This window comes from Ascaphus truei, chromosome 3, assembly GCF_040206685.1.
Source record: "Ascaphus truei isolate aAscTru1 chromosome 3, aAscTru1.hap1, whole genome shotgun sequence".
Lineage (NCBI taxonomy): Eukaryota > Metazoa > Chordata > Amphibia > Anura > Ascaphidae > Ascaphus > Ascaphus truei.
Genome location: NC_134485.1, coordinates 222,797,085 through 222,824,519, shown reverse-complemented (window position 1 = coordinate 222,824,519; position 27,435 = coordinate 222,797,085). Strand labels below are relative to the sequence as shown.

Here is a 27,435-nt window from a genome sequence, read left to right as displayed (position 1 = left end):
TGTGAAATATGGTACGGAACCCAAGCAATCATATCAAAGCACTAGGGAGAGCAAGAGGGAAGATAATTAGTCATAACCTACAGTTTGTTTAATGGTAGGGAAATGGCTGTGAAAAGGAACAATATGTTACCCTTAAATGAAATAATCTTTAGAAAAAGGCTACATAAAACCGACTATACCCTTCTGAACTCAGACAAGACCTATGTTTCCGTATCTACCAGTTAGGGATTCTTAGGAGTGATGATTTAAGAACATCTGGTCAAAATTATTATCGCAAATCACTATGCTAAATTATGTTTCTGATTTAATAACTGAGTTTGAATGAGCTATTATTAAAATGAAGGCGGGCCAGAGAGTGGAAGAAAGTACCTAAACGCATGCCAGAACTGTCCCAGCTGTGGAGAATCTGAGCAAAAAAAGTATTAACACCAAGATGTGGCCTTACTAGAGAGCTATTATCCATTGTGTTTATTCACACATGAAATGAGGCACGGGGAGATAAAGTGACTCGCCCAAAGTCACAAGGAGCTGACAGCAGGATTTGAACAGGCTCCCCTGCCTAAATTCCTGTCCCCTCTTCCTAATGCATCAATCAAGTCATCTAATGATCAGTATATACAGCTCAAGACCTTTTACTCTCCTTTTCTAAGGCGTTGCACTGTTCTATCAAAGTCTTCAATATAGCCTCATATTTACTAGGCATCGCTATTCCACAAGACACCTTCCGGTGCCAGAAGATACGAGGTGTCTTGAAGGTGTCTTTTGGAGTACCACTGTAAATATGGGCCATAGTACCTTAGTGATTCTGCCTGTGTATCTTCTTTCTTTAAGAATGCTTGCCATTTTACAGGTCCTTCTATCCTCCACTGATCCAAACCAATGTTACAATTGTGATGTCACATTAGTGTCAACTTAACAATTGATGAATCATTCTTAAAAAAAGTTTTTAATCATTATCTATCTATGAGATTTATGTGAATTTAAAATCATTGATCTCAGCAGAGTAAAGGAGCCAGAACTCAAGGTCGATGCTACATGGGCAGCGCACAAACAAGAGCTAGCTGGAGTAAGGTGATTATAAGCAATCCATAGAATAGCAGTCTTCTGTGTGGAAGATAAATAAATATCACAATGCTCCCTAATTAGTATGAAATAATAGCTTCTTATAATTTCACAACAAACTCACGGATCTACTGTATATTATGTGACAGCCCCTAAAATCTTGCCGCAAGTTGAACGGATAATCATATTTACCTGGTATAGGCTTCTTTATTATTTCAGGTACTTCAACGGTTTTTAATTCTGCAGGCTCTCCGGGTTTATCACCTATATAAAAATAAAGTAAATATCAGTTTCAATAATATGCCTCATGTGTACTCAATGTGCATTATTCAGCGATGCTTTAAGCTACGATTAACCATTATCTAAATTAGTCAAACGAGCCAGCTCTGGAAAATTATTGGGCTGTTGGCTTGGCAATGAGGATCCAACACATTATAAGCACTTGTCGGCTCTTATACTGTCATGATTTTCCCTGAGACTCCAACCAGACCTTTGACTAAGTTTCAGGAATTATTTACATACTTTCTAAAAGCTTTGCAATGTTTATAAACAAATAGTTCTGGGCCAATACAAATACTTTTTGAGCAGAAGCATGGCTGTGCAGTGACCAGCTCATGTGCTGTATACATATGCTCATTGACAACCATGCAGAAAACATTTTCCATGTCCCTTTTGCATCAGTATAATGGTTATTTAAATTGACAATAGTTCTTCATACAAATTTCACAGAGATAATATGATTGGTAAACTCTGATATTATGTCTGGTATTATTAAAATAGTAATCTATTGTTATGATGAATTGCCTGTCTGCATTAAAGTGCACAGAATGTTAATATCTTTTGACACATTGGAGGTTAAACAACTCCTTGATTCATATAATACATATAGGATATCACTGGCACGGATGCTTAAGTTGGTGTATTGTCATATTTGGAGTACTAGAAAGCGAAGCCAACCTAGTAATGGAAACGGAATGGGATTCAATGCACCGGTAGCTTTTTAGAGCAGATTCACAGATCTTGTGACTTGAAGTGCACACACTTCCCTATGTATTGTTTGTCTGCTCACCACAATCCAAGTTCATCTCTGCCTCAGGCCCTCTTCATGAACACTTGGATACAATGACTTTGCACTAAGTTTTAATCAATGAAGCTCAGGGCTTTATAGGCTATAAAATATCTAGACAAGGAGCTTTATACTCTTTGACCCCAGGTTCAGGAGCTATCAGTCTATTCTCTCTAGAATACAGTCCTCTAATGCTATAGTCAGTGCCTCTGACAGGGGGGGCAATTGTCCCAGGCCCGGATGCTGCGGGGGGCCCTGACAGTTGGACCTGACCTCTGGCTGAGCACCAGCTGTCCCGGTGCCACTCCGTATCTGGTTGCCCGGACCCAGATTTCCTCCCCCGCTGCAGCAGGTGCCTATTTGCTGTTGTTGCGGCCTCCCGTGCAGGCCCTGCCCCCACGCCGGATGTTCGGCGGTATGTAGGCACTGCACAGAAGGCGTGCACGTGATTTGCAGCGGAGGAGGTGATGTGAGGTACAAGGGAGAAGGGATGTGAGGTACAAGGGGGGGGTGATGTGAGGTACGGGGGGGACGGTGATGTGAGGTACAGGGGGGAGGTGATGTGAAACAAGGGAGAAGGGATGTGAGGTACAAGGGGGGGGTGATGTGAGGTACAGGGGGGGAGGTGATGTGAGGTACAGGGGGGGAGGTGATGTGAGGTACAAGGGGGGGGGGTGATGTGAGGTACAGGGGGGGGAGGTGATGTGAGGTACAGGGGGGGAGGTGATGTGAGGTACAGGGGGGGAGGTGATGTGAGGTACATGGGGGGGAGGTGATGTGAGGTACAGGGGGGGGAGGTGATGTGAGGTACAGGGGGGGGAGGTGATGTGAGGTACAGGGAGGGAGGTGATGTGAGGTACAGGGGGGGAGGTGATGTGAGGTATAGGGGGGAGGTGATGTGAGGTACAGGGGGGGAGGTGATGTGAGGTACAGGGGGGGAGGTGATGTGAGGTACAAGGGGGGGGGAGATGATGTGAGGTACAGGGGGGGGAGGTGATGTGAGGTACAGGGGGGGGAGGTGATGTGAGGTACAAGGGGGGGAGGTGATGTGAGGTACAGGGGGGGGAGGTGATGTGAGGTACAGGGGGGGGAGGTGATGTGAGGTACAGGGGGGGGAGGTGATGTGAGGTACAGGGGGGGGAGGTGATGTGAGGTACAAGGGGGGGATGTGATGTGAGGTACAGGGGGGGAGGTGATGTGAGGTACAAGGGGGGGATGTGATGTGAGGTACAGGGGGGGAGGTGATGTGAGGTATAGGGGGAGGTGATGTGAGGTACAGGGGGGGAGGTGATGTGAGGTACAGGGGGGGAGGTGATGTGAGGTACAAGGGTGGGGGGAGATGATGTGAGGTACAGGGGGGGAGGTGATGTGAGGTACAGGGGGGGGAGGTGATGTGAGGTACAGGGGGGGGGAGGTGATGTGAGGTATAGGGGGGAGGTGATGTGAGGTACAGGGGGGAGGTGATGTGAGGTACAGGGGGGGAGGTGATGTGAGGTAGAGGTACAAGGGGGGGGGAGATGATGTGAGGTACAGGGGGGGGAGGTGATGTGAGGTACAGGGGGGGAGGTGATGTGAGGTACAAGGGGGGAGGTGATGTGAGGTACAGGGGGGGGAGGTGATGTGAGGTACAAGGGGGGAGGTGATGTGAGGTACAGGGGGGGGAAGGTGATGTGAGGTACAGGGGGGGAGGTGATGTGAGGTATAGGGGGGAGGTGATGTGAGGTACAGGGGGGGAGGTGATGTGAGGTACAGGCTGGGAGGTGATGTGAGGTACAAGGGGGGGGAGATGATGTGAGGTACAGGGGGGGAGGTGATGTGAGGAACAGGGGGGGAGGTGATGTGAGGTACAAGGGGGGGGGGAGGTAATGTGAGGTACAAGGGGGGGAGGTGATGTGAGGTACAGGGGGGGAGGTGATGTGAGGTACAGGGGGGGGAGGTGATGTGAGGTACAAGGGGGGGATGTGATGTGAGGTACAGGGGGGAGGTGATGTGAGGTACAGGGGGGGAGGTGATGTGAGGTACAAGGGGGGGATGTGATGTGAGGTACAGGGGGGGAGGTGATGTGAGGTACAAGGGGGGATGTGATGTGAGGTACAGGGGGGGAGGTGATGTGAGGTACAAGGGGGGGAGGTGATGTGAGGTACAGGGGGGGAGGTGATGTGAGGTACAAGGGGGGGAGGTGATGTGAGGTACAAGGGGGGGAGGTGATGTCAGGTACAAGGGGGGGAGGTGATGTCAGGTACAAGGGTGTGTGTGTGTCTTTCATTTTGTGTGCATGTTGCATTTTAAGTGTGTGTGTTTTGCATTTTATGTGTGTGTTGCATTGTGTGTGTGTTGCATTATGTGTATTGCATTGTGTGTGTGTTTTGCATTTTATGTGTGTGGCATTTTGTGTGTGTGGGAGTGGGGGTAATTATTGTGGGGGAGATTGAGGGAGCGGGATTGAATGAAAGGGGGTAATTAAGTGATAGTGGAGAGATGGGGTGGGAGAAGGAGGTGAGGGGATGGGGGAGAGTGAGAGAAATACACGTGGAGAGGGGAAAATAGAGGAGGTGGCTCACGAGGGCCTGAACGGCGGGGGCTCACAAGTCCACCGACACGTGGGGGGGCCCCGCTCTAAACTCTAGTCCTGGGCCCCATGAAATCTGTCGGCGGCCCTGGCTACAGTACCTAGAAATGTTCAACATTTCCATAGTTTGAGCCTAGAAATGTGCCTGCTTCTCTGCGTCAAAAATATTTCAACAAAAGTTTTTAAAGAAAACTGTTCTTACCCCCCTTCTTTTCTAGAGCTCTAGCGGGGGAGAATCACTAAGCTCTGATATTGCTATCTGCACTGTGATTCCGCAATGATTACAATTCAAGTCCATAGCAATAAACCTGTCAATGTCAATCCTGAGAAGGAGGGTGGGAATGGAACAGCAGCAGCCTGCCATGCACTCCTACTGTGCACTTCAAGTCTCCACCCAATGCTTCCTATACGGAAGTCTTATTAAGATACTTCAAAGTTTGCAATATCTAACTAAATCATCCCTATTCAACTCTACACACAAGGTGCTCGACCGAAATTCTGATCACTAGGAATACATCGTACACATGTATGTGGGCAGCATTAGTACAAAAAAAATGACCTACGTATACAATTACAGGAACGTCCTAGATCCCAGTGATCTGAGCACTTTCATTTGTTTACCTGCTATCGGTTTCGTTATTTTAGGCACTTTAGTTGTGGTGGTTGCAGAAAGTTTCTTTGGTCCTTCTCTGTGGACTGCAATGCAGAAAAAAAATCTGAATTAATTATCAGAAATCAACAACTAAACATTAATAGTTTTCTGTCTTTAAAATCCATGTAATAGTGGAGTTTCTACATTTTCTTATTTGGGGTGGCAACTGGAGTATTCATCACTGAATGCAACTTTCCTGTGTGGGAAAGAGCTGGTCAAGCAAGAACATGGATTTTCATTCGCCTGGGAAAGTGTACTCACTGCAACGCAGTTTCATTCTTCTACGTTCATTTATTTTGCCTTTAAGCTAAAGATTTGTAGAAGAATTGGCATGATATTCATCTCAATATTGACCACTTTTAACTCCAAAAATAGCATTAAGCAAATAGTTACGTGTTGCACTTCATCTTGATCTGTTTGTTTAGTCAAATACTCTTGGATATGTTGCACATTTGTTATTAAAATGCCAACACCTATTCCAACATCTCTACAAATACTTTATTCTTTGCTAGTATTCGATTGCTGGAATGCCAGCAATGTATCATAAAAGCAATATCTAGTGCAAAAATATATTAGTTTTGAAAGAAGATTAAATTCTTTTTAGGTTGTGAAATATCATCTTTTATTGTATCCACATAAGAAGCCATGGGGCCTGTGTTTGAATAAAAGGGTCCTCTGTGGTTTGGAAAGCTTCTATACAACAATATTGATGTCATTTTTTTAGGTTGATCCAATGAAAACAGAAATCAGAAGTTGCAAACAGTCCAGTCTTAATAATGGGTCTGCAAGTATAATATCAAACCTTTATGTATGAGTGTACTGCATATTATTGCAAGTGTCACCTGACCTACATTGTTTTTGCCAAATAAAATGGAAAGGAAAATACATGTCAATAAAAATAACTATGGCCCTTATTCAATATGCTGTGGAACCTCCTCCCTGTGCTGGAAAATATTTTAGTTCCATTCATTAGAAACAATCAGCACTGGGAAGCAGCTGCACTGCATTTTAAGTAGGGCCTACTGTATGTGTTAACAAGAATATGCTGCATTTATACAGATATTGTAAGTCCAATGACACAATGCACTGTTCAGCTATGGGAGGCAGCTGTCTAGTAGCTTTATGTCAATGATTTGCAATACTAACTTGAAATCATATTGCAAGTTATATTAGATTCTTCTGTGTATAGGGTAATTTACACTGAACAGTTGAAACTAAAACTGAAACGTAATCTGTACATTGACTGAGGTTTGACTGAGACAAAACTAAGTAAACTCGGGATCCTTGCAGAACACTTTTCTAATTAACATGACAGTGCAGTGATAGTTGAATCCCACTAAACTCTATATCACTCACTGTAACTAATACTGTATTGCCATGTTTCTGGGTGCTGCATAGACACACGGTTTGTTATTTCACCTCACAGCTTTTTGTCTAGCGACTCCTTGCATTTATGCATTTGTCTCAAATGTTCCCTGAATTTTAAAAACCCAATATGATAATATTCCAAGTGATGGATACATTGATGGTTCACTGAAATAAATAGCAGAAATCTTTTGTCCTACCAAAGAAGTTTTGGAGAAAGACATAGATGTGCAAGGGAAAATAATGAAAAGTCTGTTTTTCTAAATGGAATATTATTTGTGCATTACAGTACTTCCACCGTTTATCAATAATTCTCCCAGTGCTGGATGAAAACCCAGGGTTTGTAGATGACACTAAAACATTCCACTAAGTACAGCACATTCATGTCATGCTTTGTATTTTTGTTTTTCTTCCCAGTGATGTTCAGAAAAAACATTTCCCTAACTACATGAAAAACCCCATACAAACATAGAATTAGAACACAGATAAGGATGACTTGGCCTACCCAGGCTGTTCTTTCTCATATCTATTGTAAATAGTCAGACCCTAGTTGATCATTGTCTATTTTTCATATTTAGGACTGCTTTATGTCCAGCCAAAGCATCTTTTAATTCCCTTACGTTATTAGCCTTTACCACCATTGGTGGGAGACTATTCCCAGATCCATGACCCTTCCTGTGGAGAAGTACAATCCTTCCTCACATTTTCCCTGAGCTGCCACCCTCCAGCTTCAGAGTATGAACTTTTGTTCTAGCATTTATCTTTCTCTGAAATGTTTCCCTCCTGTACTTTGTTAAAACTTTTGACATTTTCAGACATATAGTTCTCTACCCTAAGCTGTATATAATGGTGTAGGGCAGGGGTCTGCAACCTCTCAAGGAAGAAGAGACATTTTATAAAAAAATTATTTCTCTAAAATATTCCGAGAGCCGCAACACATTCATGAATATTACACCCCCACAAACACACACACATATATATATATACTGTACACACCAATAGGTATATACTGTATAGGCATTAACATACGGCATTGTTGTGAGATGCATTTTATTCCCCCACAGATTTTATACACAGCTGAACCCCCTAATAGCGCGGTGCTTGGTGTCCAAAGAATGTGATAGCGGTATATGCGGATACGCGCTAAAAAAAATTCAGGCGAACATTGCACCCTCAGGGGTTCCGCTGCCGCTGGAGGGGGCGAGCTGGGATAACTCTCCCAGCTGTCCCAGACCCGGAGACGCTGCAGCACCCCCATGCAGGACTGACCCAGCATCTACATCAGCTGGCAGCTTTCTCCTCTCCCTGCTTCTGCGTTCAGCTTCCGGCTGACAGGGAGAGAGAGGAAATTCAGAGCCATCTCCCTTAAAGAGGCAGTATGTCTCTCTGTGTGTGTCTGTCTCTGTGTGTGTGTGTGTGTGTCTTTGTATCTGTGTGTGTCTCTGTGTGTGTGGGGGGGAGAGAGGCGGGAGTGTTTGTGTGTGAGAGGGGGGAGTGTGTGTGTGTGAGGGGGGGAGTGTGTGTTTGTGTGTTGAAAACCGCTGCTGTAGACTAACAATATAGAAACAATGTACAATTGTATAGTTTCAAACTTTTATTGATGCATTGTACAATAAAGTATTCAAGACACCAATAATCATGTGTTGTACAGTATTCATAAATACTGTATGATAAACAACATTTTCGTCCACACACTAAAACACATACTGTATATACAGTACTGTACTCACAACTGCTTTTCTACGTGTTACATTCCAGTTACTTTCTTATTTTAAAATTAACTATGGGGCTATAATTCTGAAGAAAAGGGAAAACAGTGTAATGCACTCCATGTTCAATCAACTACTACGGAAAAGCATACCGTACATTAACAAACAAACTTGAGAGTAAACTTTAAACTGCTTTATTTTATTTTTTTAAACTATCGAGGTGTTTCCTACTATGTTTCCTTGCATCTCTTTGCTTCTTTTTAACGATTTCAATCAAGCGTTTTAACTGTAAAACTGAAATGGAATCTACGTTTTCTGTTTCAAGAAATGTAAGTCGAGTTTGCAATCCTGTGTGCGCCTCTGCGATCTTAGGTGGCGGCTATGGTTCCTCGTCCTCAATGTCTTCGGTTGCATCCAAATCATGATTTTCACTAATAACGTTTTTGATTATTTATGATTCAGTCATATGCTCATAGGTAGGACAGCTGTTGTCCCCATCTACCCAAGATTCTATCGTGGCCCCACTTTCTCTATCAATGAACGGTTCCAGTACTCTTTCCGCATTGGCTTTGTCATTTTCTGTGAGGTCTTCATTAATGTATCTTTCAAAGAATAGATTGGCGGTGGCGGCGACTTCTTCCTCTGTAAAGCCCTCAAAGTCATTCCCTTCATCACTGTCACTGGCTACCTGGAAGTTAGCTGGAACCAGACTTTTACCAGTTACGTTTCTCCATCATTTAGAAATGCACATTTTTGTGATTGCTTCTCATGCTTCACCACCAATGTAAAACACTTATTTTAGGTTTAGCTTCTTTAATAATATGGATTGATAAGCCTAAGGCATCAACCTAACTACAGGAATAGTGTACTAGTGTCAGACCCAACTAGAGCCCACAACCCGCAGCTCTAGTAGTGGGAGCTAAACTAGCTGATGGCTAGCCGTGCCCGACTGTCTACTACTAGAGTAACTCCCAGGGGTATTTATGATGTTTGGCTGTAACCTTGAAAGGACTTCACGCACAAAGTAATAATATGTACTGAGGGCTATGATTTACCAAGGCCAGGTGAGATGAAATAAAACACAGATTTCCTGACACACATAAGTAAAAACAAGGTAAAGCACAGAAAATAATGTAGATGCCGAGAAAAAGTAATATAATAAAGTAACGGTGACTTGCGTTAGTACTTCTAATCTTATAAAGGATAACGATAGTGGGTTATAGTCACTAAGCATGTTTTGCCTTAAGGCACCATCTGTGCTGGAATACCTTATAGCCAATTCAAAAAGGTGTGTTCCATGCCAGAAGGTGTCTCAAGGCAGAAGACTGCTTATTAGATATGCCTCTCTATCCTAGAAGAGGGTAAAGTGCTTCGTAGCGGTACGAGCACTCAATGAGAAGAAGAGCTCAAAACTAAGCATACTGTGACAGTGGTGCTAACCATCAGCTGGTTTAGCTCATCCTGCTAGAGCTGTTCTGAATTACAGAGGTTGTATATGTTCAATTGCTGATCTTGTTGAGTCTGACACCATACCCCAGGGGAAACACTACTAAATTTAAAGTGTCTCACTCTCTCCCTGAGTTCGTATTCTTTCAAATCCGTCCGAATTGTGTGGGTGTGGATTTTCTAGTACTCAATCCACAGATGGATTTTTGTGGGGGGATCGGATTTAGTCTAAAAATATCCTGTAAATGGATTTGGATCAGTTTGCCCATCTCTAGCCATATACCAGCCTGGTGTGGGTAATAAGAGTTGGCAATATTTTTGGGTGGTAGCCCGATATCGCCAGGTATCAGAGTTTAGTGAATAGCATTGAAGATTTAATTTGGTGTTAATGGCTCATTTAAATAGGCTGCATTAAAAAATTTGCAGCCATATCACTGTGGTAAAAAGCAACTTTCCCTGCTTTTGTGCTGGTGATCTGGCTTTAGTGAATAGGTTGATACATAAAATTTGCATTTAACACTGATAACAACATTTGTTTTCATTGTATCGACATTTAGTGAATCTAGGCTATGGAATTGCCATGGTTAAAAGTTATTGCACCTGCTGCTAATGTTTACTTGATTGTTTATTTGTACATGAATACAATTAGGACTGTGGGTAATTGTTGTACTTCTTAAACAGACATGTTTGTGGTGTCACTGGACAAACCATGCATTGTTGGTTTGCTGGTTATTTCTTTTCTGTTCTCAGCAGAGTTCAGACCTTACATGCGCAGTCCTATGATGTCACTAAGAGTACAGACCTAATTTCATTTGTGCAGCACTTGCACTTGGGCCGTTAAAAGTATAATCCACCACAGGACTAAAATGAACACATCGCTGTAACATGTTTTTAGTTAAATAGGGGGTGGAGCCTGTCAAAAATAAATAAGTTAATAATGAGTGAAACGTCTATAAGAATTTTTAAGGAAAATTAATTCCTAAACAAGTAAAACGTGTGAAGAATTCAGTTTTCACTACAAGATTAAGGGGCATATCCTATATATTCGAAAGTAACCATTTGTGCCATTTTTTATTTTAACTCAATGGAGATTTTCATCCATAAACATCCCAAACGGCGGGTCCTATGCCAGTTCTGTGATTTGCTTTCTGCTTTGTCAAAGGGCTTTTTGCACACATATAATAGGGTTTGTTTATTAAACTATAATAGTGCTGATTGGGGAATTATCCCACAGAAAATCCCATTGAAGTTAATGACTTTCTATGTAATAGTGCCCAGATTGGCACTATGGCAGTTTAAAGGTCTGGTGGATGGTGGCATCTTAAATAAATCTTCAAAATTAACCTTGTCAAATCAAATCAAATAAGTTGTACTGGCATGACAACAAAAATGTCAGTATTGCCAAAGCATGAATAACAGGGGGTAGGGTATAATGTTTACACAGTACATACACAGAGGAATGTGGGGTTTAGTGGGTGTCTCTCAGCTTGTGGCAGGTGCTGATATAGTATGCAGCCAGTTCTCCTGTGGTTTCGTCTTCTCCTAGGAGGAACACTATTTTTGGGTTATCTTCTATATTATTAAAGTTCTGTATAAGAACTGTGAGTTTCTCTAAGTGGGCATTCCTCACTTCAGTACATTTTGTGCAGCACAGTAGTAAATGTGGTACAGTAGGTCTCCAGCTTCTTTGAGCTCTGGATATCATTTTTCCACATAATCACATACTGCTCCTTCATATCGCTGGCGATTCAGTTGCTTTGTTTTTTGGACAGGTTATTGATCTGTGTGTGGTTTTGTTCGAAGGCACAGGGTTTAGTGAGGAGCTGCTGGTTTTTCATTGCTCTGTACCAGTAAGACTGTGGATGGCTGTTTAGGTGAGTCAGAATTTCAGTGCTCTCTTCTGTACAGTGAGCAGTAGTGAAAAGCAATCCAGCTCAGCCCGGCATGCTTTGTTTGATGTACCGTACTCCTGTGTACTTTGAGACGGTGTTTACAGAATTCCAGATGCAGTATTTCGGTTGGGCTGGTATCCTATTTTGTAAAGTCTGGGTATGTCACAGGACCCCACACCTCGCTGCCAAACAGAAGGATGGGTGTGATGATGCTGTTGAATATTTTCATCCAGACTCTTATTGGTGGTTTGAGGTGGTACAGCTGTTTTCTTGTTGCATAGAATGCTCTGCGGGTCTTCTCCTTCAGTGTATTTATGTCCAGGTTGAATTTCCCTGATGAGTTGATTGTTAGACCAAAGTATGTGTAGCTTGCTGTTTATTCCAGTGTATTGTCATTCAGTGTGAATTATGATTTGGTTGAATGCTTTTTAGATTTTTTTCTGGAAAACCACTATTCTGGTTTTGTCATGATTCCCAGAGAGTGCCAGGGTGTGGCTGAATTTTAATAGTATTGTCAGGTTGCTTTTGATGCCCTGTTCTATTGGTGAGACAATCTCTGTGTCAGCCAAGAAGAGGCTAGGTGCTGGGGAGGATTCTGGGGCCGCTGCCAGCTCATTGATGTGTTAAAAAGTGTGAGTTTTAGATTCCAGCCCTATCTAACTCCACACCTTGGTGGAAGAAGTCTGTCATTCTGTTATTTACTTTCACACAGCATTTGTTTTCAGAGTACATATGTTTAATTGTGTTGTATGTTCTCCTACCTATTCCTAGTGTTTTCAGCAATAGACTTGAATGCCAGATGGAGGCTTTTTAAAGTCCACAAAACAAGCAAATATTTTGAGCTTGTTGATGTTGTGGACATTGATCAGGCTACATAGGGTGTAGACGTGATTCATGGTGTAGTGGTTTGGCAGGAAGTCTGTCTGGCTCTTACTCAGTACACACTGCTCTGTCAGGAAGGTGAGGATTCTGCTGTTCAAGATGCTGTTGAACAGCTTCCCCAGGGTGCTCCTGACACAGATGCCTCTGTAATTGGATGGGTCCAGTCTGTCTCTTTTCTTGTGAATAGGGGTTATTATTCATTTGTTCCACAGTATAGGGAAGTTGCCAGTAGTAAGGATCAGGTTGAACATTTTGAGTAGAGCTTCTTGTATCACTGGGTTTCTGTACTTCAGCAACTAATGTAGAATGCCATCTGGTCTGCTGGCTTTCTTGATTTTAATTCATTTTAATTTTTCCTTTATTTCCTGGATTATGATTTTTATGTCCAGATGGTTTTGATTAAATTTTAAAATGTTCTCTAGTGTTGTTTGTTTGGTGAATATTTGTTTTGTTCTTGTGTTAGGTTTTGTTATGGGATTTCTTGGTAAAGGTCCTCAAAGTACTTTTCCAAATGTTGCCATTCAGAATGGCCAGGTGTCTGTTATTCTGTTTTGCATCAAGATGGTTCCAAGTTTGCCAAAGATAATTGTCATCCATTGATTTTTCAATTATTTCTAATTTATTAGCAATGCGGTCATTCTGTTTCTTTCTTAGGGTGCGCCTGTATTGCTACAGGTGTTGGTGGCACCTTGTCTGTAGTTCTGTATTGTTAGAGTCTCTTTTTGATTTTGTTTTTACATTGTTCGTAGGCTTTTTCTAAGGGTGTTGCATTCACTATCAAAGCATTTTTATTTGATTTTGGAAATTATTAATGGTCTATTAGGGCTGTTTTTTTCACGTTTGATTTTTTGCTATTAGAACGAATACTTTGTTGATATTTCTTACTGCCTTGTGTACTCCATGTTTGTTCTGCCCGTAGTTTGTGATCTGGAAGCTTTGGAGTACAGTAGTTGCCGACTTCTGGGTTGTTGATGTTTTCTGTGTACGTCACAAGGCTCTGTTTTGTCCATTTGTTAGGTGGCTTTCAGATTACGGAGGTTGGAGAGGTTTTTTGTGTGCTGTGCTTGGTTGGTGTGGTCTCTTAATAACGGGCAGGCTATAATTGTGGTCTGATAGAGGAGATACTAGTGTAACTATGAAAGCACTGATGGCTTGTGGTTCTATGTCAGTGATTGTATAATCCACTACGCTGCTGCCCAGCATAGAGCTGTAGGTGTATCACGAAGTACACATGCAATTGTTGTTATTGTATATGATATATTAACAAATGTGCAATTTCTACACTTGCTATATTACATATAGCCAAGTCCCCTTGCACTACTGATTCTCTGGCCCCTCTAACACTGTAAATCCCAGTCAAGAGCGGGCAGTGTTGGGAATAGATCATGCAGGGTCTGTTATACTGTTCTGTGTGTGTTAGCAATAACGTTCAGGAATAGCCTGTTGTTGTAAGGGGGGGTCTACGACAGTAGGTGGCCGTCTTACAAGCCACCCCCCAAGGTAGGCGGGGGGTTCCCTCTAGAGTTAGAGTAAGTATTTGCTGGGGGATTTCTGGGCTGTCCTCCATGCAATAAGGATGCAGCAGTGAGTCTCTCCTAAAGAGGAGTAGGCTGTGGCCTTGCCCCACTAGGGGTAAGGTTAACCAAGAAGGAGTTATTCAAGGCCTCAAGTCTGGGTATTGCATTCGGGGACTGTATCCTGGGTCTCATCATGCTGTACCAATAAATCCCAGTTATACCCAATCTGGTGTACTACTTGAAATGACCACCCAAAGAAGAACTGCCCCTGCGTGCATCCTGGCTGCACCAGGATCCTCTTTGGCTGGAGGTGCTGCCACTGACCGATGAACTATCACTATAGCCTGTCCTGATGTCCTCCCCAGACCATCACGGAGATCTCCGGCCTCCTGTTCTACCTAACAGGTACGTTCCAGCACCAGAGTACACAGGTAGCGACACTATCTCACACAGGATGGGGGAAAGAGTGCTACATACATTACTACTTCACCCGTATATGTAACATTGACCACTCTAAGCATTTAGGGTTAAATGTGCAACCCGTAAAACTAAAAGGCAAGTGCAAAACACTCTACACAGACTGAAATAAGTTAGTATAATAGTGCAACAGTGAAATACAGTGAGAAATAAATACTCGTTTAAATACGATCCTTCTCAGAAGTGCTGATCCATACTGAGGGACTTTCCAAGTATCCCACAAATGATTACAAAAAGCACAAATAGGAGCTCAAATTAAGGTTATATATTAAAAAGACAAGAGAAAAACACAAGAGTGCAACTATTTAAACAGTGCAATCAACCATTTCCTTAAAATCCTATTTTTCTATTTTAGACATATTGCATATTGAATTTTTCTCTTGTATTTTTTAATATATACCCTGATAGAATTTGTGCTCCTCTTTGTGCTTTTTTAAATGTGTAACTCAACTGAAAAAAAAAAAAAAAAACCATTTAGCTAACCAGTTAATTACCTGGGCTTTCTTCTGTTGCAGGAGGGAACCCTGTGGATTCAGGTTGGATTAAATGTGTAAGATTTTTAATTCCTGTGAAAAAATGCAGAGCAGCCATTGGTGATTGTTCTTCAATTATTACAACTGTTCAAAACAGCGCAGGGCGTGGAAACATTTTTGCATTAAATTGATTTGATCCTATAATACACATTATAAATCCCATTCATGCAGTAACGTTAATGATCCTAAACTTTATAAACCTGGCAATGATAAATAGTACAGTATAATAAATGCCTATACATATAATGCCACACATGCCTTAAAGGGGGCAACGCCTCAAGCCAGATGCAAAATGAGTGTCAAATTATTGCGATGTTTATTGGGGAATGTGGTCGCTTTTTTCTTTTGCACTAGTTTTACCCTGCTTTTAGAAGTCAGAAGAAATGGACAATGAGTCCCAAAAGATTCTTTAAAATAGCCTCTTCATTACAGGAGTGGCATAGAAAGCGGTGTGGTGCAGTGACTCTCACATCCACCACCAGTTTAAGTTCTTTCAAATCTAAGGCTGTCTCACATTTTAATCTGATCTGTAACTGTTTCATATGCACATAATATATATTTTTTTTTAACTGTGCACGCAATGTCTTGTATATAATGTATACCCTGTTCATTTATGTAACTGTATTTGTAACCATGTACTATTTGTTTTAATCTTTGCCCAGGACATACTTGAAAACGAGAGGTAACTCTCAATGTATTACTTCCTGGTAAAATATTTTATAAATAAATAAATAAATAAATACAAGAGGGACAGCCAGCATTGCTGTCCCATGCCCAATGAATAAAGGGGCGTAGCAACCCGATGCAGTGAAATGACCCACCTTATTCTACTCAATAACTGATGGCCACATCCTACCTCCCCCCACCCAACAAAAGGTGTGATTGGAGGCGATATTGGATCCTGGGCCCAAAATTCCTCTACTGTCTGGTTTTTTAGTGCTCTCTAGTACTGAAAGCAGCAATACTACTTTCCCCCTTTATTTTTTTCTTATTTCTATATGTAAAACATGTGACAATGTGTAATTCTACATTTTTACCTAAGCTGGCAATCGTTTGGTGCTCTTGTTATAAATCTGGAAAAATCCTGATTGTGTGCCTAACGTAATGGCCGCTTCAGTCAGTGTAACTCAGCAGCTACAATGTATCCTTATATTACTATGGTGGCATTATCTATCGTTACAGTTTGAAGCTCAAACTGCTGGGAAATTTGGCAATAAATTATCACAAACAGGAAAGCGTTGCAAAGATCTTGCACTGCTTGGGAGGTGGGCTAAAGCCTGCTGTAGAAATCAAAGGATGATTTAAAACTCAATAAAAATGGCACTAAGCGTTGAATAATAATAATAATTTAAAAAGAAAAGAAGTAATTATCTAATTCTACAAAACTGATTTATTTAAAAAAAACCATATACGTTTTCACGTTTTGATGCTTGAACACAGTTACAGTAAATGTTATAATGCAAAGTAGTAACTGTTTACAAAAGAACTGTAACAATTACCTTGCTTGACCACTGTAATAGGAATTAATGCTTTCGTATCTTCAGATGCCAACTGAGAAAAGAAAAACAACTACAATGATTATTTAGGAAAATAAACCATAACAGCAATTTTGAATTTATTGCACCAAATAGAAACTATAATAAAAGTGAAAAGGTAACATATATGGTGAAAGTTCAATCTAAAGGTGTTTTATGATTTTGTTTGAATACATTTCCATAATAACTCTGAAATTCCACATTAGCAAAGTGTCCTTGGCTAAGCACTTTCTAAGAGACACTTATTACTTACAACCAGTGGCACCGACAGGGAAGGACAGCTGTTACTCCTGTCCCAAGCCAAGTGAGCAAAGGGGACGGGCCCTCTGCTGGCAAACCTGACGAAGGAGGCTTCTGCTGGAAGGTGTCTTTGGAGGTGCCTGTCAAGGCAGCGTGCTGTAAGCCAGTGTAAGGGAGACACCCCTGACAGGCACCTCCGTGGGCACCTCCTGCATACATCTCTGCAGGCCCCTTGCACAGGCCTCTAATAGACCCTCAATCCTCCCGGGAGTGATTTCCAACCTTTTTTTGATTACGGAACTCTAAGTGAAATTCTGAGGAAACCCAAACCCTCTCTAATTGCGCATCTGAGATCAGATACATTGTAAGGAATCCCAACCCTGTCTAATAACGCGTTTCAGATCAAATGCATTGTAAGGAATCCCAACCCTCTCTAATAGCGCGTCTGAGATCAGATGCATTGCAAGAAACCCCAAACCTCTCTAAAAGCACATCTGGGATGAGATGCATTGTAAGAAACCCCAACCCTCTCTAATAGCGCATCTGAGATCAGATGTATTGTAAATTCTTCTGTATTTGATACAATTTTCAAATGATCAGAAAATTGCAGGGACCCCTTTAGGGATATTCGGGGAAATCAAGACTTCATAGGAACCCTGGTTGAAAAACCACTGCTCCAGGGCAGCAGATAAGCAGTGAATACACGCAGCGCTCTCTTCCTATCTCCCTGTTTGCCCCCTGTTTTCTCTCTTTCCCCTCTGCTCTCTTCCACCTCTCTCTCTTCCCCCCCACTCTCTCTCTTCCCCCCACTCTCTCTCTTCCCCCCCATTCTCTCTCTTCCCCCTCTTCCTCCCCCCATTCTCTTACCCCTCGCTCTCTCTTCCCCCCTGCTCTCTCTTACCCCGTTCTCTCTCTTCCCCCCCGCGCTCTTTGATTTTGACAAAAAGAGTTGTTTTGTTGTTGTTTTTTTTAAACATAGTGCACTTGGCAAAATGTCGTCTTTACAGATTTTGAGATAATTGTATCTGAAAATGCAGTTTAAAGCATTACCAAACGTAACATGGCAGACACACTTTTAATTTAACTGTAAATAAACAAAGATCGAAGGCAGATGAGTTAGAGAAGGAATGGCAGTGGGAATAGTAAATAAACAAGCAGGACAATACATTTATGAAAGGGATAGTGAGAAATGTGGAGAGCTTGTAGGACCATGCATCCATCAGCAGTGTGAAGGGGACTGGAAGTGCCGGGGGGTGGGGGGGAGGAGGGGAGGGGCGTGGAGAAGAGGTTACATTATAAACATTAACAGAGAGGCAGAGAGAAACATTACAAAGAATTCTGAGTGCTCATTACCCAGAATCCCTGACTGCAGTGCAAGCATTATATGCTCAGACATAATGGGGAAAGGCAGGTTTTTTGGTGTACATTGTGTAAGAAACCCCATATAAGTATTAAGTCCTCTTCTTTTCTTAGTGTCAAATAGCATTAGCATTTTGAGTTTAAATGTTTTCCATTCTTGAATGCTTTTAAACATTCATTTGAGAGTTTGGATTTGTAAATAATTTATTTAAGTGATATCTTTACTGGTGTATGGTGGAGTGTTTTTGTCACTTTGTTACCCACCATAACTTATTTAATGCGTGGTTGAAACCTATCCCAGCTTCACATTGCAACGCCAGTATAACCATCCTCACACCGATGAGACCCAAGAGGTCAAAACATGTGAGTAGGTTTTACTGCTATACATTTCTTTAACCTAGACTGTGCTGAAATCTGTTTAACGGGGCTGGCATATGCTTACAGGGGTCCATGTTATAATGGATTTGACGCATGCTCATTTGCATGTCATTTCCCAGAATCCCAGGCTGCAGTGGAAGTACTGTATCCTAGTAGATAATAGTGAAAGGCAGGGTTGCAGACCTGTTTGAGACATGTAAATGTGCTCACAATTAATATTTTTATTTTCTAAATACTTTATGGAATCATCTTTGCTACTGTAAAATCAACTAACTACCATGATGACAGCAACTTAGAATTAGAAACACCAAATGATTTCAAAACAGACACCCACTGTCAGCCCAGAAGGACACACAGCCTGTTAGGGAGTTATAATCATGTTTGCTTATGAACTGTCAAAACCTGAGATATCAGTTCTCTCTAAGGGACTAACATTCTGTCCCACCACCAAACTGGATCAAATACAAATACTGTATGCACCGACCTAGAAGAAATCTTCAGGAGATTACAACTGAAAGAATATTTCCCCAAAAAAGAGAGTAGCCCCAGAATGACACAACAAGAAGAGGACATCCCTATTTCACACCACTAACGGGACGCAACAGCAAACTAGACAGCATCAGCACAGCAGAAAAACATAATGTCCAACCTTTCCCCCATGGAGAGATCTGCAATCAAGGAACTGCGAAATGTATCTTTTACATGCTTCCCAAAATCCACAAACTACTGTAGGAAACCCTGGCAGACCAATTATAACAGGTATGGATACACACACTAACAAAATATCAGGCCAAGTGGAGAATAGCCTAAACCCACCAACACCTTCATACAAGATACCACAGATTTCCTCAATAAACTTAACAACATCAAACACACTACAGGCATACCCCGCATTAACGTACGCAATGGGACCGGAGCATGTATGTAAAGCGAAAATGTACTTAAAGTGAAGCACTACCTTTTCCCCACTTATTGATGCATGTACTGCAGTGCAATCGTCATATACGTGCATAACTGATGTAAATAACGCATGTGTAACAGGCTCTATAGTCTCCCCGCTTGCGCACCGCTTCGGTACAGGTAGGGAGCCGGTATTGCTGTTCAGGACGTGCTGACAGGCGCATGCGTGAACTGCCGTTTGCCTATTGGGCAATATGTACTTACTCGTGAGTGTACTTAAAGTGAGTGTCCTTAAACCGGGGTATGCCTGTACTAGTTACCATGAATGGGGAATCCCTGTACAGTAACATCCCCCACAAGGATGGCACTGAGGCATGCTGCATATTCCTTGCAACATCTCCCCTGGTAGAATAATTTTATAGCAAATCTTGAATTGAGATTCCTCACCCCATGCCTCCACAAACCTTACAAATATTACAGATACATTGATAATCAGTTTATAATATGGACAGAGGGTGAAGAAAATCAATTTCTCTGCCCATCAATTAAACTCAAAATAGATTAATCGCCAAACTAGTGAACATCCTAGAGACAACAGCAACACTGAAGAATGGCAAACTATACAAATCTATATACAAGAAACCTACAGACAGATGTAGTTACTGCCACAATCCTAGCTTCCACCCCACTAGTACTAAACAAGCTATCATTTACGGCCAGGCAATAAGATATCACTGCATATGCTCTGACACTAAAGACAGGAACAGGTCCCTTACAACCCTGACTGAGTCACTCAGACAGAAGGGATACAAGCCAAAGACTATTGCCAAAACAATCACTAAAGGCCCCACAAGATCACTGTCTCCAATATAAAAAGAAAGAAACAGCCACACGCATAGAACTAGTGACCATATACGACCCTGCCCGCAAGGAAATGCGAAAAATAATCAAAGATCTGTAACCCATGCTGACAGAGAATTAAACATTATAATAAATCTTCCCCAAACCTCCTTATCCTTGCATTCCGGCAACCGCCAAACCTCAGACAGAAGTTTGTCAACAGAAAACTTCATAATGAACTCAATGATGCAAAGAATGGCATAAGACCATGCAACATCACATGCTGCAAACTTTGCTAACATATATGCCAAGACCCAAAAGCCAGTCACAAACATACTGTAGAACCTTCAATGTAAAAGGATCATTCTGCTGCACAACCTGGAATGTGGTATATATGATTCAATGCAGTAAATGTGACCAAGGCTGTGACATTTACAGGTCTGCAACCCTGCTTTTCACCATTATCTCTTAGCTAGGGATTCTGGGTAATGACATGTAAATGGGCACACAGTGTCACTTTTTGCTTTTAATCCATTTTAACATGGACCCCTATAAGCTTATGCCTGCTGCATTACACAGCTTTTTGGCACAGCCTGGATTAAATAAGTGCCTTAGATTGTTATCTTAGCTTTTACCTTGATCTGAGGAAGAGTGGAGAACTCTCAAAAGCTAGTCCTAAAAGATCAATTGTTTGTCCAAATAAAAAGGTATCACCTTATACTGAAGTACTCGTGTACTCTGTACTATCGTAACTGGACTAACACGGCGATTTCTATTGAATTCCCTAGTGTTTTGAATTAGTTGGAAAAATGTGCACTCAGGTACTGAATGAATACGGACCATATGCCACAAGAGACTATGAAAACACCTTATGCAAGACAAAGCAATACTTACATTGTTTTAGAATGTATCTATTATCTATCTATATAAAGACATATCATAAAAGGAAATAATCTGCACCAAAGAAAAGAAAAAAAAAATATATATATATATATATATATATATATATATATGTAAATTAAATGTTGTGATAGAAATATCTAAATAGGGTTAATCCTGTGAATATATTATCCTCTAAATTTAACATAGGTTAAACTTGATGGACGCATTTTTTCAGCCTCATCTACCATGTAACTACGTAACCATGTAATATAGGATAATAAGAGGTAAAAGTGACTAATGTGATAATGCTAAATAACAAATAATGAAAGTGGGAACAATTAAAACAAAAGGATCCTCAAATGAGGTAGAGTACTGATGTGGGCTAATAAGTACAAACAACGTGAAATAAGCACAATTCATATAATGGGAAAGAGTCCAAATATAAAAAAAATGCAAATTATGATACTATATACAAAAAAAAGCCACTGTGATGGGCCACAATAATACCAATAGAGATAAAGGCAAAAAGGTCCCATGAACTCTCAAAAAGGACAACCAATCCATAAAGAGATAGAGAAAGGAGAGAGTGCACACTCTAGGGCAGGGGTGCGCAAACTGGGGGGCACTAGATTTTCAGGGGGGGGGGGGGGCGGAAGTTATAGAGGTCCCGCACTCTCCCCCCAGGCATTTAAATGAAACAACAAAGCAGAGGTAATACAGACAAGAGCAATGTAAAACAGCGAAAATAAATGAGGTGATTGGCTAGTGCTGATGCTAGAACAGCACATGGGCAGTTATGTTTCCTTGTGGCAGTATGAGTGCCATTTACATTATTGTGTACTGTTGTGGAAAACAAGCTCTTTAGGGAAACGAATGGATGTTTTTCCAAAGTGTTAATGCATTTACTAACATCAGAATAGCTTCAAAAGAAGTTAACTCATATTTGCAGATAATTTGTTTAAAAGGTCCATTTTACAGTTAAATTCCTGCCTAAAATAATATTAAATAAAGAGAAGCCTCTCTGAAAATTTCTGTTTTCAATTAACTGTAGATCTCAACACTGCTTTCTTTTACACAACAAACAAAAACAGATATGATCACACATATTTGTTTTGCTGTGGAACTTGAAGCCAATATCCTGCAAATTTAGTATGAAGCAAAGGAGGATCGGATTCCACCACCCACATATGTAACATCCGCCTTTGGTCCTTTGCCGCAAACAATATTCAGCATTGCTCTGTTTAGATAAAAGATAGTTGAACAGAAAGAATATATTTAGTATAAATCTATGTTTAGAACAGAAACTGTATCCTTCCATCACTAATTTAATGCAAATTTGTATAAAGCAACATTACAAAGGCAGGTGACATGGTGCTTTCCAGCTCTGCACTTAGTAACACAAGGGTGTGGATTTAAATCAAGACGCAGCCATCAAGACTGTGTTATTTTGGGTAATTTGTTTAATCATATTGTGCCTCAGTTGACCATAATGTAACAAAGTAACGCAAGCATCAACCCTTCCTTCTCTTTTTTAAAGCGTATACTGTAGGTCAAAACCTCAGAAATGCAAAGACTCCCACATCCCCTAAATGAAAAGCACATTGGGGTACCATTTCAATGATTATGATTGTATTGCTTTTTCAGAGTAAAAACAGATTGTAAAAAGGATTTGTGGAGCTCCTTAAAAATGGTCATTACTATGCACTTGAAGCACTACAGACTGCATGTCAGGCATGGGCTTGAGCAAATCTTGGGCCCATTTCTTTTCACCATGAGGAGGCCTCCTTTGCTCTGCACCATAGCCAAGCGTAGTACTGTACATCCATCTCTTCCACACTCACTTTATAGAGTTGAGTAGGGAGATTGTTTAATGGGGTAAACATTCAATCCACATACTGTAGCGCCACAGGGCATAACTGATCACCAGCAGCCAAAGGGCAGACTCTCTGGAATCTTGGGGACCCTGTAATTTCCCTGGCATCGGTCTTGTTTAGTTTCAATGTTTGGTTTCATGGCTTTAAAAATAAATAAAACAAAACTAGTTTTAAAGCTGCTAAATATATATTTACTTTAGCTGGTCCCATCAGTAAATAAAGAAAAAATAGGACTCAAGGAAATTTAACAGGAGTTTTGGAAACAGGGAAAGACACTTCCATACATTAGACATCAATAACAAGGCTCATGGTCTTCATTTAAAAAACATCAAATATGTTCAGGTTTATTTATGCAGCTCGTTTAAAGAAGCAATCCATGGCATATAATTTTGTTAAATTTTTTATATGAATCAGTTCTGTACTATTAGATAATACTTACAACATTTTTTTAATTTTTTTTTTAAATTCAACTCATAATGCCATCACCTCCCCAGCAGTGCAAGATCTTTGCGACACTTTCTTATTTGGAATAATTTGTTGCCCATATTACCAGCAGTATGAGCTGCAAACTATAACAATAGATAATGTTACCGTAGTAATATAAGAATACATTGTAGCTGCTGAGTTACACTGACTGAAAGATCAATTGAAACTCAGAGGCCACCATTTAGTGAACCCTGGGAAGCAGGATCTCTGCTGATCGATTGTGGGAGAGTGAATCGATCGGCAATTTAGGAAATTCATTTTCAATCAAAGGTAATCAAAGGCTGCATATATATTTGTAAGCGCTGCTTGGACTGCCTCTTTTAAAACAAAAATGTGGATTCAGTAGCTATGGAAATACTTTAATATTCAACTTCTTATTTCTTATGTACACGTCAGGTTAACATACAAGATACCAAATACAACTTTTCATTTTTTTACTGGAATTAGTTTCAGAGACAGACTATAAAACTATGGAAAACACTGCCAAAAGAAAGAATTGTATGTATGTCTACATGTCTTTTTACAGCATTGACACACAGTAGAGGGTAGGGGGACAGAACGATGAATGATTTAGGTACATTAGATGAATGGCCAAGAATGTGGCAATTACAATTTATTGCCAAAGAGTGCAAAATCATGACCCAAAAAGGAATAGGCAGAATATAAATGGCACTGTAATGTCAACCACAGGAAATGGCCCGGGCAGCCATTATCTCAGGTGATGTAAAAGTAGGCTAGCAATGTAACAAGCAATGAGGAAAGCCGGCAGGCTGCTAGGTTACACAGGCACGGGAAGAGAGGTAATAATGCCACTTTATAGATCAGTGGTAAGACCTCAACTAGAGTCCTGTGTTCAGTTCTGGACGCCATATTTCCGTAAGTACATCAATACATTAGAGATTGTGTAAAGAAAGTTTACTAAAATGATGCATGGCCTACATCTTAAAAAATAGAGATCATGCTCTGTAGTTGGAGGGTGGCAGGCTCAGGTCAAATATAGACCAACATAAAACTATTCTACATACAATGGGCAAACTACTGTAGGTGGCCAAATGATACCTGTACTCAAATTCTAGATGACTATTTTGTAAGTAAAACTTCTCTTATGTTTTTTTTTTTAACATATCTGATGCATTTATTTTGTGATACTCTATGCATTTTATGTTTAGTGCTACAGTATGTGTCACATTTAGGCAATCTGTTAGCAACACAGATCCTTTGGGAACGATTTATCACAGACTTGTAGCTGCAAACATGGATCAAAAAAGTGTCACATATTAAAATCCTACTGAAAGCACCGGGATTTCTTTTCTCCTGCTTTTTGGACCATGCTCCAAATTGTTAGCCTAAAGACTTGGATACATACCCTACCTTTCTAAGTAAATGATTTTGGATGACCACTTAATCTCCTGCAATTAATTGTACGAGCATTATGAATCATGTTTGAGAACTTCAGATGCAGTTTATTTTCTAGTGTTGCCAACTTTGTAGTTCTCTAGTACAAGAAGAAAAAAAAAGCCAGGAAAATGTAGTTCAGGGAAAAATACATTTTTATTATATACAAACCGGGATCATAAATCTTGAAATGTTCTTATTATAAATCCTGTAGCAGCTAGCAAATATCATATTTTTACCCTGCTCATACATTCAGTGCAGTTCTATTTATTCCACATGTGTGCCGCTATGTAAACCAAGGAAACCGCTGGCAGAGTGAAAATTAAATCATTAAAAACAAAACCAATTTCACAGAAAGCCTCCAGATGTTTGAAACCATGAATAAATAAGAAAACAACAAGACACGTGTGACATTTTTAAGTAAGAAGTTAACAGCCGTGTAATATCTTAGGATGGCTTCAGAGAGCAGAGTTTTTATATACACTTAACTCCTTGTCTTTCACTAAAAGCAGCAGCGGATTTCCCATTAGGCCCGATAGGCAAAAATGCCCACCCCCATATAATTTGCCACTCTCTCATGTCTATCGGGCCTGATGGGAAGGCACTTAACTGTGGAGGCTGCCTCCTTGCTGCCGCCCTCCTCCTTCCGAATCGCAGTGTCAAATTCCAAAGTGATGTCACACCGCGTCTCATTGCCATGGCAATGTGACGCTGCGCAGCCAAACGACATTATGACTCGCGTTACGATTGCAACGCGATGCTGTGTGACGTCACGTTGGTGATGTCCGCTGCCTCATTTGACACTGCGATTTGGAAGGTGAAGGAGGGCGGTAGCAAGGAGGCGGTCGCCAAAGGCTAGTGCCTAGGGGCGGCGGATCTTGAAATCCACCACTGAGTAAAAGAAAAGCAATGTTCCTACAGATGTAGCAAGAGTTACTGTCCCCAGTGCTGTGGGCGAAAAAGCAAAAGTCTGATGCGCATGGGGCAGTGACTGCTGAGATCACTCTACGGAGGGGCATGCTTCTGAATGGGACCCACCCACCACACGGTCACATGGCAACAACGCCGAAGACAGCTAGGCTTACTACATCTGTATGAATAGTTGAATGTTTGCAGGTATATTATTGAGTAGATTCTCATGATCATGAGCAATTCCAATTTCTTTGGCAGTGATTCAGTATGACAACATTTGAAAGAACTTCAAGAAACTTCCCCAAGAAATCGCAGAAGAAACTCTGACACAAGAAAAACAAACAAACCCTCACGATGCTAAGAACACTTGAGAAGATAACTAATGCCCCTGGATGCATCAATCACAATTTAGGAAAAACTCAACAACTTAAATGAATAAAACCAAAGAAAGCCAGCAGCCCAGATGGCAGTTTACAAGAGATGTTGAAGCATAGCAACCCTATGATTAAAAACTCCTGCTCACACTGTTGAACCTGGTCCTGACTGATGGTTAATTCCCCGAACTGTCGAACTAAGGACTCATAATCCCCATTCACAAGAGCGGAGATGGAGTGGACCCACTGAATTATAAAGAAATCGGTGTCAGCAGCACTTATGGGAAACTGTTGAACAGCATCCTGAGCACCAGTACCCTCACCTTCCTGACAGAGGTGTGCAGAGTACAAGCCACCGCACCACTGACCACATCGACAGCCTGCTCAGCCCAATTAACCAAAACATCCAGGACACTAACAAAGGGCAAACTCTTTGTATGTTTTGTGGATTTTAAAATGTCTTCCATTTGTCACACAGGTCTATTACTGAAAATACTAGAAACACCTTCTCCAAGTACATAGGCGTACATCAAACAGTTTATCCTGATGAAGGACCCTGAGAGGTTCATAAGCTTGAAACCTATTAACTACTTGTTGGTCCAGTAAAAGATATCATACCACCTACTCCCTCTCGCTCCTTTGTTACTACATGGAAGAAAGGACCAACACGGCTACTAACGCTTCTTTGCTCTCCGATGAGAGCACTAAACTACTCGACTCACCTTAACACCAGCAACCCACAGTTTTTTTTTACAGAGCAATGATGTCATCTCACTCCCAGAACAAAACTACCCACCGACCAATAACCTGTGAAAATACCAAATCACTAGCAAAATGATGTCATGATCTGAAAAAAGGTAAATCAGGTCTCAAAGATGCTGGGGACCAACCACTCCCTACAGAGACACTACACCCTGGCACTATACCTGGTGAGGGTAAAGGACTCTGTGCCAGAATAGACTGAGTGGTGGCTGCCTAGAAATAGAGACAGACAGAACTAGAAGCTCAGCGAGAGCAGTGTGAGCAGGGAGATGTAGCGTTCACTACCAGAAACTCACAGCTCAGATCCAAAACATAAAAAATATTGATA

The 27,435-nt window shown here is 41.2% G+C and overlaps 1 protein-coding gene across 45 annotated transcripts in view; it reads right to left on the bottom strand.

Moving 5' to 3' along the window:
• Nucleotides 1–27,435, bottom strand: part of ABI3BP (ABI family member 3 binding protein) — a 425,352-nt gene that overhangs the window by 180,607 nt on the left and 217,310 nt on the right. For all 45 annotated transcript variants that reach the window (XM_075590134.1, XM_075590143.1, XM_075590151.1 and 42 more), the window contains exons 7-10: nucleotides 16,670–16,721; nucleotides 15,132–15,203; nucleotides 5,319–5,393; nucleotides 1,255–1,326 (exon numbers count right to left, since the gene is read on the bottom strand). In XM_075590134.1, coding sequence (XP_075446249.1) covers nucleotides 1,255–1,326; nucleotides 5,319–5,393; nucleotides 15,132–15,203; nucleotides 16,670–16,721 — 271 coding nt within the window. The remainder of the gene's footprint in view (nucleotides 1–1,254; nucleotides 1,327–5,318; nucleotides 5,394–15,131; nucleotides 15,204–16,669; nucleotides 16,722–27,435) is intronic.